Source organism: Sorex araneus, chromosome 3, assembly GCF_027595985.1.
Source record: "Sorex araneus isolate mSorAra2 chromosome 3, mSorAra2.pri, whole genome shotgun sequence".
Classification (NCBI taxonomy): Eukaryota; Metazoa; Chordata; class Mammalia; order Eulipotyphla; family Soricidae; genus Sorex; species Sorex araneus.
This window is the reverse complement of record NC_073304.1, coordinates 26097205-26109371: the sequence shown is the minus strand read 5'-3', so window position 1 is coordinate 26109371 and position 12167 is coordinate 26097205. Positions and strand designations below refer to the sequence as shown.

Genomic DNA, 12167 nt, shown 5'->3' with positions numbered 1-12167 from the left:
CTTTACTACACCTTACTGTCATGAAGTTACACCTTTTGAACCAATTTTTGAGTAAGAAAGCTTATGCTGAAAGCAGAATAAACAAGCATCACCCATAAGATTTTACTATACGAGCTAGAGAATACAGGGGTGAAAGCTGTGCACATGGCTAACCCTGGTTCAATCCTAAGAACCGCACATGGTTTCCTGAGCACTGCTAGGAGTGGCCAAAAAAACCCCAAAGATTTCTCTTTATATCAAGCACTACTACACAAACCACACTGTATCTCTAATGCCTAACCAATGTCCTTTGACAAGTGAAAAAAAAATTAATATATGAATGTAAACTTCAAATGCACAAAATGATTTGAGGATGGAACTGTTAACAAAGGAGAATTTGAATACGCGGGGGACTATTGCTCCACTGAGCACTTGGTCACTCCAGGGCCTGAGCTATTTATCTTAAACTCTGGTAAACCACTTCAAGCATTTATCAAGTTTTACTTCCCCCCCAACTGGAAGGCCAACCCAGAATGGCTTGTAGGGGGAAGCTGGGAGCCCCAGCATACCATTACAATACTCCAGCTCGATCAGCAGGGTGGTGTTGTCCATGAAGTGATTGTAGTAGGCAATGATGTTGTCGTGCTGCAGGAGCGCCAGAATAACAATCTCATTCAAAGCATCACGACGTTCCTTCTCAGACAATCGGGTCAAATCAACTTCCTTCCACACAACCAATGAGTCATCCTATAACACAGTAACAGAGGCATCGTGCTCTCCTCTCGCCGGCAAAGAGTGAAATCCACACCCGCCTCTGGAAGCCTAGAAAGAAAACTTCCTAGATGGGCAGAGATCTATTCCTTTCATTTTTCCCTTTAAAAAAAATATGAAGACATCAGTTAATACAACCTGCGAACAAGCGAACGTTACACATTAAGCAGGATGGGAAAGTAAAGCGCTAAGATGCTCTTTATGTGGCTGCTATACTTAATTTGCACCCCGTTAATTCCAGCTAAAAACACGGGCTGGAGGTACACTTTAGATTCTATTGTGACAACTGACAGATGTACTAGTTATGAGAAGCCTGGGAAGGCTACGAATTAGAGAACTAGAGCCTGGTTACCTACAGCTGACCGGTAAAGGCAAACTAAAACTTGCCTTTAAACTCAAACATCTCCAGTGATTTTTTCCTTTACCCTCTCTGGGGCTTTGGATTCATCTCCTTTACCCTAACCCATTTTACAGCTTTGTATTTCTTGTCACTTTATGCATCATGTTTCTCTCAAATTATAAAAACTTACCTGCTCCCAATGTTTTAAATAAAATCTTAATTTTGCTGGCTTGTTTGTGGTCACCCCTGGAAGTGCCTGGGGGATTATGCAGGGCCAGGATCGAACCCAGGGCTCCTGCAAACATTCTCCTCAGTCTTGAATTCCTTATTGACACTGCTTCCCATTCAGGAGCATCTCTACCTAGAGAACCTAGGAGGGTTTGGAATGGCACCGCACAGCCCTTAATACTAACGTAACCGATGCAACCATACCTTTAAATTTCAGAGCTTATGCACTAAAATATTTCTCTGTTGTTTTTCATTTATATATACACACAGTAAATCCTATCCTTCTCTTAAACAGAGCTAACTTGACCTTCTATTGAAAAGCTTTTCACAGAAAGGTTGCTTCTAATGAAACTTTAGTAAATTCACTGATCACAGGTGATACGCAGCTTTGGAGAGATGTAATTAAAAAAAAAAAAACTTGGGGGGCGAAGGGTGCCTGGGATGGAACCTGGGGCCTTATCACATGCAAGGCATATGATACATATACTTATGACAGTTGAACTCCGTCCCCAGCCCCGTGTAACAAAATTTAAAACAACCTCAGTACTCAGGCTCCACAGCATTACGAAAGACTAGAGAAAGAGGAATGTGAAATTCCACTCTAGTCAAAGATCTACTTCAAATCTACGGGCAAATCATTTAAACACGTCTTCCTTTCCTCACACATCAAGCCCCCAGGATACTTAAGCAATCTCAACATCGTGAGATACTCTTTGACAGCCAACTCTCCTCCAACAACCCCATCCGACCTTCTCTAAACGGTGATCCCTAGAACAGACTTGGGGTGGGGAGGAGGACTCAAACCCAGGTCACTGCTTTTGAACGCACTGTTCCCCGTTCCCGGGGCCTGGATCAGTACACACTCTGTTTCTTGGTTTGGGGAACCACACACCCCCAGAGGTGCTCTGCAGTGCAGGAGATCGAACCCAGGTCAGGGGCTTGGCCGTGCAAGCCAAGTACTATCTCCCAGGAGCCCCTTAAAAGTTATTTAAATAGGGGCGGGGAGGAGGGGGTGTCAGTGCTCCTAGACTCCGAGCAACTCCGCAAAGGGCGTGCGTGTATGCAAATACGATGGGAGGGGTCGCTCTTTACATCAGGCCCCTCCAGGGTTCCAGGTAAAAGGCTTTCAGGCGCCCTGGCCAGGGACGTGCGAGACCCGGGGCTGACCAGAGGAAAGGGGACGGGCGGCGGGGGAGGGGAGGAAACTGTCTGCGGAAGAATCCAGACCAAAGTCATTTCCAATGCCTCCACGCAACTGGGCAAAAGGGGGAGCAACGTGCCCGGGGAGGCTCGGCACCTGCGCTCCAGGCCCCCCCTGACCGTCGGGGAGGCGGAAGGGTGGGCGCCGGCGGCCGTCCACCCCGACCGCCCGCCGAGCGCACGGCGTTAGGCCGCCCCCGGGGACGTGTGTGCGAGCGAGTTGAGCGGGCGCGGGGTCGGGGGGGGGGAAGAGTCGGCTCGAGGTCGCCCCGGTGGGACGCACGGGGTGGGGGTGGTGGGGGGGCTCGGAGGAGCGGGAAGCCGGGGTCGCCCCCCGCCCGCGGGCGCGCGCGCGGCCGCTACCTCGGTGCGGCGGTACAGCGTGGCCTCCCCGAAGGCGCCGCGGCCCAGCACGCGGATGGGGATGTAGTGCAGCTCCTCCTGCTCCGCCGCGCCGCCGCCGCCGCCGCCGCGCGGGCCCGCCCCGCCGCCGGGCCCCGGGCCCGAGTCCCCGCCACCCCCGCACTCGCTGCCGAAGTCCGAGTTGAGGGAATCGCAGTGTCGCTCGTACTCGCCCAGCACCGACATGGCGGCGGCGGCCCGCGGGAGCGCCCGGCGCGCCGAGCCTCGCCCGCCGAGCCCCGAGCCCCCCACGGCGGGGCCTCACACGCCGGCCCGCGTCTCCGTCAGCGGCCCCGCAACCCCGCGAGGTCCCATGGTGGCGCCTGCCCCCTGACCCGGAAGCAGTCGCGGGCGCTTCCGGCCCGGCGAGCCAGTCCTCGCTCCCCGCCCCCCACCCCACTCCACCCCCGCTCCCCGCAGGGGTTTTCCGCCTCGCGGCCGCCGGTGGCCACGTTGCCCCGGGGACAGCGAGGTCGCGCGGGTGACGGCCGCCCTGGCGGGGCCCGTGAGTCCAGCCGCAGGGCCCGGCCAGCTCCCCAGACGGGCTCGGCTTGGCGTCCGGGAGGCCGAAGTCCGACCGGTTCCGTTCCGGCGCCGGGCTTATCTCGAGTGGCGACGGGGCACGCGGCCCCTTCCCAACGCTGGACAGCGCCCCGGGTTTAGAAATAAGTCGCCGGGAGACTCGAGCTGAGCTCCAGGATTAGCCGCTCGTCCTGTCTGTCGGTCCAGAACCAACCGCCCTAGGCCCCTTTCTCTTGCACTCACCCCCCCGCCATCCCCACCCCCGCCTTCTGGCCGATTCAGCATTCTCCTTTTGTGCTCAGGCAAATCCGACTTATCTGATCTCACGCAATATTCTTTGGACTCTCGGTGCCAGGTGCTGCATTTGGGGGTTGGGAAGCGATCTGCAAAAGAGACACTCCCTGCCCTCCGGTCCTGAGAGAACTGCAATCCAGTGCAAAGACGTGTTCCATCAGTTAACTCGACTCGGGGCAACCTCACATCTCCCTCCAAGCTTGCTTCCCATCTGCTGCAAAGTATGGGAACATGAACTCCATATAACATACATAACATATAAAGTTATATATATATATATATATATATATATATATATATATTTTGCTTTTTGGGTCACAGCTGGCGGTGCACAGGGGTTACTCCTGGCTCTGCACTCAGGAATCACTCCTGGCGGTCCTCAGGGATGGGATGCTGGGAATCGAACCCGGGTCAACCGCGTGTAAGGCAAACGCCCTACCCGCTGTGCTATCGCTCCAGCCCCCATAACATATATTTAAATATGTGTACATATGTATGTATTTAAACTTTCCTGGTACCATGCCAAAGATTCTTCCCCTATGTATTATCCCAGTTAATTCTCATACTAGTCCTCTATATACAGGGCCGGTGTGTGTGTGGGGGAAGCTTCAGAGGGATCAAGTAACCAGCTGCATGGTTACGCCTTTAGTAAGGAGGGCTGGGAGTTAAACCAGCAATCTGGCTCCAGATCTGAAGCAGGTGGTGTTGGGATTGTGTATACAACGCGTACAGGTCATGTAGCTGGGGCCCAGGGTGCCCGCGGGATAGAGCAGAAGCTAGGGCTTCAAATGTTTTTTAGTTTGGCTTTACCTGTTGGCAGTGGAAAATTAATGGAGATCCTAAAGAAGGGGATTATATGACTCTTGTATTTTCAGATTTGTTGAAAAAGCCAATCTAGTTTTTCCCTCCCAGCATAATAAAGCCTTTGATCAGAAAAATAACGCGATGACCTTACAGAAGACTGAGATATGTATATGCATGTGTGTGTGTGGTGTTTGTATTTTGGCTTTGGCCACATCCAGTGATGCTCAGGGGTTACTCCTGGCTCTGCTTGGGGGACACAGTGGATGCTGAGGCTAGAACAGGATTGGCTGTGTGCAAGGCAAGCACCCTACACAAAGTCAGGTTTTAAACTAGGTGAATAGAGATTGCAAATATGGGAGAAAAAGAATTGGTAGAATGGGGGGAGTGGTGTAAAGGCTATTGAGTTCACATTTCTCTGACCTCCCTAAACACTTTTTGAAGTATTATTCTCCTATACCCTGTTATCACATTCCACATTGGATCTCAACATGGGAATAAAAAGGAATTGTCCTTCTTACCTGAATCTAACATTTCTATTAAATAACCAGCCTTCATAAGATCTTAGACTGTGCTTCAACTTATATTTGCAATTTTCATACACATTTTAATCCAAAGTAATACAGCCCCCCTCAGATATCATTAATTTTCCTCGCATGCTTTTCTGTAAAATACTGATGTTTATTTTATTGACCACTGCAACATTCATTAGCATGTAAACTCCATGATAGCCTGGATTTTACTCTTAAATTATTTGAGCGGCCAGAAAGGTAGCATAGTAGGTAAGGTGCTTGCCTTGCACACAGCTGACCCAGGTTTGATCCCTGGCACCCATTATGGGCCCCTAAGCCAAACTAAGAGTCAGATATGGCCCCCCAAACAATCAAATATCATGTAGATGACCTTCTAAAAACTATCCCGGGGGCTGGACTGATAGCACAGTGGGTAGGGCATTTGCCTTGCATGGGGCTGACCTGTTTGATTCCCAGCATCCCATATGGTCCCCTGAGCACCGCCAGGAGTAATTCCTGAGTTCATGAGCCAAGAGTAACCCCTGTGCAATGCCAGGTGTGACCCAAAAGGCAAAATAAACAAACAAAAAATATCCTGATTGATATATCTTATTACACTTTGGTATCACTCCAGGCTTCTAGATCTTAGATATTTTTTACTTTCATTCATTCGTTCATTCCTTCATTCTTCAACAAACTGAGTCCTAACCTAACCTGTGCAAGGTGTTGGGTTTTATATTGGGTTACAACAGAGAACAAAATAAATATGGTTTCTATGTACGGGAGATTTAGAGTACATGGTACCACCGGAGAATTTTAAGTGTCTGAGTGCTATTGTAGGAAAGGACAAGCTTCTAGGAAGGCATTTTAGTTAGGGAAATCTTTCTAAGCCAAACCTTCCTCAAAGGTGTCTTGGAGGAATAGCCTCAATATTAAATCAGTGACAGCTAAACTAGTGACAACGTTCAAGATGATTCCATTCGCCACCTCCTATTTGAAGGCACTTTGACAATAAATAGTGCTTGTTTAAATAGGTATGCTTCAGCTCAGTACATTAAGCAGCGTATTTTATTTTTAAAGGATGGGACAATTCCATAATTCTTTTTTTGCCACACCCAGTGTTCTTAGAGCTTAATTCTTGCTCTGCTCCCTGGGATCACTCCTGGAGTTGCTTGGGGGACCTTTTGTGCTGGGTATTAAACACAGGTTGGCTGCATGCAAGTCAGCACCATACTCGCTGTCCCATTGCTCAGGCCCCATAAAATCTGAAGCGGTGACTTACATTCTGAGAAACCGAATTGGATTCAGCCAAAACTTTTAAGCCTCAGGCTGGAGAGATAGTATAGTAGGTAAGGTCTTTGCTTGTCTTTTCTGCAGCCAGCTGAATTTCACATTATTAAACATTTTTTATTTTTGTCAATATTGCACTTGAAATACCACTGCAATAGGTTTAATAATTTGTAAAACATGTACAGTCACTTAAGAAGTGTAAGATACTGACGAGACATTTAAATTCATTCATGTCGTCTAAAACAACAGCAATAAAGACTTTTGGTATTGTTTTTTGGGCCACCGCCAATGATGCTAGAGATTGAAGCCAGGAGCGACTCAGTGTCTTGTGCTCCAGCCATTTGAACCAGGGATGGGGAGAGAGCGTATCTGACAGCCCTCAGGCTAATCCTGCCAACTGTCTCAGGGGTACTGTGCTAGGGGCCTGGATACACAGGGCTGGGTATCCACCCTGTCTCTGGCGTACATGTGCTTCAGCCCTCTGAGCTATCTTTTTTTAGTCCCCGAGAAGATTTTTTTTTTTGGGGGGGGGGGTGGGCCAACCCAGCTATGCTCAGCTTACTCCAGGATCACTCTTAGCAGTGGTTAGGGGGGATCACATGGCATGCTGGGGACCAAACCTAGCAACCTAGGCAAGCACCTTACCTGCTGTACTGTCAGGCACTGTTTAGCCATTTTTGAGGCTTAAATAGTTAAAAAAAAAAAAATTAAAAAGTACGGGGCTTTTGAGCCACATTACATGGTGCTCTGGGGCTTCTCCTGGCTCTTGCTGAGGGATCACTCTCAGTGGTGCTCAGATGGGATCAAACCAGGACTGGCCACATGCAAGGAAACAACTTACCCACAGTACTCTGTAGCTCCTGAAATTAGAATAGTTATACTTAAATGTTAGATTTTACTTCATTAACAAATTTATTGTTTGAGTATAGTAAAATCAAATGAGTCTGTGGATATACAAAGCATATATACATACACACTTGTCTCTTGAAAAGCAGCTTTATGAAGAATGTTCAAGTACAATAAAAGGAAAGCAAAAAATGGCTTTTAGAGGTGGGGTTTTGTGGTATGGTAAACCAAAAAAAGCAAGTCCTGGGGGTTTCTAAATAGGGAAGGGCACTTTTAAAAATTGTGCATGAAGGAGAAGGTCCTGTAGAAGAATAATTCCAGGGCCAGAGCTATAGTACAGTGGGCAGGGGCTTGCCTTGCATGCAGCTGACCTGGGTTCAATCCTGGGCATCTCATATGGTCCCCCATGTACCTCCCCAGGAGTAATTCCTGAGTGCAGAGCCAGGAGTAACCCCTGAGCACTGTCAGGTGGGGTCCAAAACCCAAAAGCAAGTTAAAAAAAAAAATTCCAATAGCAATTTTCAAGAGATAAGTGACAATGATGGTCTATTTTATGAAGCCCTAGTCTTTCTGAAGATGTGTAACTCTTACATACATGTAAGGTGCACTGTAGCACTGTCATCCCGTTGCTCATCGATTTGCCCAAGTGGGCACCAGTAACATCTCCATTCTGTGGTGTATTCAATATGCCCAAAACAGAAAGATGCATACAGAAAATTGTTTTGTTTTGCTTTTGGGTTACACCCAGCTGTGTTCAGGGCTTACTCCTGATTGGCTTGGGGGACCATATGGGGTGCTGGGGAATCAAACCCAGGTTGGCTGTGAGCAAGGCAAGCACTCTACCCACTGTACTATTGCTCCAGTCCAGAAAATAAATTTTTTTTTTTTTTTGCTTTTTGGGTCACACCCAACGATGCTCAGGGGTTACTCCTGGCTTTGCACTCAGGAATTACTCCTGGCGGTGCTTGGGGGACCATATGGGATGCCGAGGATCGAACCCAGGTCGGCCGCGTGCAAGGCAAATGTCCTACCCGCTGTGCTATCGCTCCGGCCCCCCAGAAAATAAAATTTTGATAGGTCACATCAATTATCTAGAAGTAAATTACAGAAGTAAATTATACATGTATAATTTACTTATATATATATTTGCAAAAAATATATATATTTTTTGCTTTTGGGGTCACACCCGGCGATGCACAGATGCACAGGGGTTACTCCTGGCTCTGCACTCAGAACTACCCCTGGCGGTGCTCAGGGGACCATATGGGATGCTGGGAATCGAACCTGGATCAGCCGAGTGCAAGGCAAATGCCCTACCCACTGTGCTATTGCTCCAGCCCCAACAGACAATATTTTTTAAAAAAAATTGTCATGTAAAATTTGCCATACTCTAAAACTAAGGAATATGGAATTACTGTCAATCAGACGGAGGTACTCAAAGCATTAAAATACACCTAAAATGTTTTCTGCTAGCCTTTATTTGAGAAAATTTACACAAAAATTCCAATCCAACACTTACAAGTGAATCTGTATAAATCCCACATGCCTCTTTCCATGAAACAAAAGAATGGCTCATGATGGGTTTGACAATGGCGTAACCAAGCTTACTTAACGTTCATTCTCATCTATGTCGTACATATCACATTGAATAGGCTCAAAAACAGAGGAGAGCAGGTAACATTCTCATTTTTTTAAGCTGATTTGCTCTTACAATAGTCCATTAAAAAAAAATTCAAATCAAAAGCAAATAATTCGACTTTATAGATGAAATCAAAATGTATTTTCAGTGAACTTTAAACCAAGAGCACAAATGTCTGTGTTGACAGTTTTGGCATATGAAAGGAAAGGGCATGAAAGCGTTTCAGTTTCACAAGTCATGTTTGCAGAAAAAAAAAAATCAGCAAAATAAAATGTTCTCCATTCCTGTATTCTTTTTCGAAATCGTATCAGAACAGAAGACTATAACCAACTGAGCAGTTTTCTTTGCTTCTAAAAAGGGGAAAGGCACCAGTTAGAAATATGAAAGAATATCTTATTAGGCTAATGGTACAGGACAGAATTTCACTTATAATTAAATGCTAAGGATGGATCTTAACCACATTTCTTCTTTTCCCTCTTGGGTGCACAGCCAGCCCTATAATAGATCTAGTACCCTAGACAGGTGTATTCCACATCTGAGGCCCTTGTGGCGAGCATTCTGCCACCAGGTTCTCAAAAGCAGCAGCACCTACCAATTCCTTACAGCAGGTGGCGGTGTTGCACAAATTAATAAAACCATCTTTAATGCTACACGGGAGGAAGAATTCATCCAGGGAATCAAAAGGTTTTGGAGCTCACAGTAGCTGGAACACTAATAGCACACCCTGAGTCTTTTGACAAAATTCACTCCCTCTTCCACTTCTGTACTCTATCTGGGACATCACAGCAGGGTTTTCTGCTAATTCCAACATGCTGTTTAACCACCAGGTAAATGCCCCTAAATCCTGGAACTCTCACCGCTGTGACTTATAGATAAGCCCCATAAAACATTGTATGGCTAAAAGGGAGGCTTCAGAAAGACAAACTCCTACCTGCTTTCCCGGGAGAAGCAGGGAAAATGTTAAATGAGTATTCTCTAAAGATGCATAATGATGTGGTCATTTGTAGTCATAATATCCTCTATTTACACTACTAATGTGGCCTTTAAGCACCTCATATTCCTACAATGATTCTTGGCTTTGATTCCGCATTTATTTTCAAGTATTTGCTCTATCCACAATCCTCCTCAATGTGCTACTTTTTGATGCCTCCTATATCTGAATTTGTGAGCAAAACATATCTCCCCATGTTAAAGAAGGAAGTCAGTGACTGGCATGTAAGAAGAATGTAAATTTTCCTTGGTAGGAGTTATGTTAAAAGTTCAAGCAACCACGTATCTGACAATGGCATGTATACAGAACATATAAGGAACCCTTCAAATTGAACAGGAAAAAGAATAATCAATCTAATTCGAAAATAGGCAAGAGACATAACAGGTATTTCACTCAGGAAGATGCACAGATGACAGACAAATAAGCCCATTAAAAGATGTTCAACGTCACTAGCCACTGGAAAATTGCAAATTAAAACCACAATGAGGTATCATTACACATGGCTATCAGATGACTAAAAAATAACATAACACTGGTGACAATGTGAAGAAAGAATCAATCATAATCGGTGGATAGAGTCACTCTGGAAAAATAAGAGCAGTTTCTAACAACATTTAATGTGCTTACCATAATTGCTCTCCTGGACATTTATCCCAAAGACACAAAAATTTATGTTCATATAAAAACCTATACACAAATGTTCAGAGCAGCTTTATCAATAATGACCCAAACCTGAATACAATCCCAATATCCTTCAAGGGTTGAACAGTTAAAAAACGTGTGGTACATCCATACCATAAAGTACTACTGAACAATAAAAATGAATAAATTATTGATGCATAAAATAAGTTGGATGGGTTTTAAAGGAAAATGCTGACTGAAAAAAAACAATTTTTAGGTTACATACTAAACGACTGTATTTCTGTAACATTCTTAAAATAACAAATTGGAGATTGAGAACAGATTAGTGGTTGCCAGAGGTTGGAAGGTCATGGCTGTAGCCCAAGGGAACTGCACCTTGCACCTGCATCTTGCGGAGGTGGGCGCAAGAATCCACACAGGTGGTAAAACAGACACACAAGGAAAAAAGTTCAAGCAGTTGAGCACAAATACTTTAATTCTCTAAAAATGAAATTGAGAATCTCCTATAGTTCGGAGCTCATTTCTATGAGATGCCCACATCCATCCTCTCTTAAGAGACATAAAATTATGAAAAGATGCCACCAGAAGCTACCTAAACATTTCAGCTGCGGGTTAAGAGAAAGGGTGTTTTCGTAGGGAAATCCAAAGAGGACAATGAGAATGAAACAAGTTCAGTATGGTCATACAAATCTCTGTAAAGGAACCAGAGGAGAAGCCCAAGCTGGTGAGCAAGTGGGGAAGGAAAGAAAACATGGTTCAAAAGATCACACAAGGAAACCCAGAACAAATGCTGGCTTTGGCGTTATCTAGGTAACTCCCCCCTTTTTTTTCTGTTATAGGTGAATTTATTAATAATAGTCTTATTGTTGCAAAACCAGTCCAAATCCTACCGATATAAAGAGGTCCCTCATTGACTTGTTGGATGTACGTGGGAACCCATGCCCTCCCACAGAGAGAGAACGGTCTGGCAAGGAAAGCTCCGACGTGCCTTGATGGTGCTGTTGGTAGGATGCCTTAGGCCAGGCACGTCCCAGCGATGTTCTGCCGGCTGAGATACAAGTGGGAGGAGACTGGACCTTATTACTCAATCAACTTCTTGGCCTTGAAGAAGCGACGCAGGTAGAAGACCTGCCAGGTGGCTAGTCCAATGAGGCAGAACATGGAAAAGATGCTGAAGTACAGGACTCGAGTGTTGGTTGACTCTGTTAAGAACATTTGAAAATCGGAGTAAATGCAATGAAGTGATGATTCAGCAGGATAAACAATGACCCAAAAAAGGAGCAACAATTAACTTCACTCTGTCTCTAACTAGCATACTTTCAGGGAACTTTTTTCTTCACTCTCCATCATTCTATACATGTTGGAACTTATAAGTATTAGAATTACTTATTTGATAACTATCAGCTGAAAAGACTGTATTATGCATATCACAAAATAAACTTTTTGTTTGGTTGGGCTACATCCAGCAGTGCTCAGGATTTACTCCTGGTTATGCCTCGGGACCATGTGTTGTCTGGGGATCAAACCTGGGCTGGCCATGTGCAAGGCGCTGTACTGTCGCTCTGGCCCCACAAAAGGAATTTTTATTCCTTTGAAACTCTAACAAGGGGAATTATCTGCAGGAGCAGTAACACTAAAGTAATTATCCTTCCACATACTCCCTTTGGCAAGAAAAAAGGGTGTGCACCAGAATTTACAGTCTGGGGATTC

At 45.7% G+C, this 12167-nt stretch overlaps 2 protein-coding genes across 2 annotated transcripts in view; both read right to left on the bottom strand.

Annotated features, from left to right (window-relative positions):
- NEK9 (NIMA related kinase 9) overlaps positions 1 to 3238 on the bottom strand; it is a 46537-nt gene extending 43299 nt beyond the window's left edge. Inside the window, exons 1-2 of the mRNA XM_055130215.1 lie at positions 2882 to 3238; positions 549 to 726 (exon numbers count right to left, since the gene is read on the bottom strand). Of these exons, the coding sequence (XP_054986190.1) occupies positions 549 to 726; positions 2882 to 3106 (403 nt within the window). The 5' untranslated portion in view covers positions 3107 to 3238. The remainder of the gene's footprint in view (positions 1 to 548; positions 727 to 2881) is intronic.
- A 5407-nt stretch (positions 3239 to 8645) lies between these two features.
- Positions 8646 to 12167, bottom strand: part of TMED10 (transmembrane p24 trafficking protein 10) — a 47460-nt gene continuing 43938 nt past the window's right edge. The window contains exon 5 of the mRNA XM_004610217.2: positions 8646 to 11659. Coding sequence (XP_004610274.1) covers positions 11538 to 11659 — 122 coding nt within the window. The 3' untranslated portion in view covers positions 8646 to 11537. The remainder of the gene's footprint in view (positions 11660 to 12167) is intronic.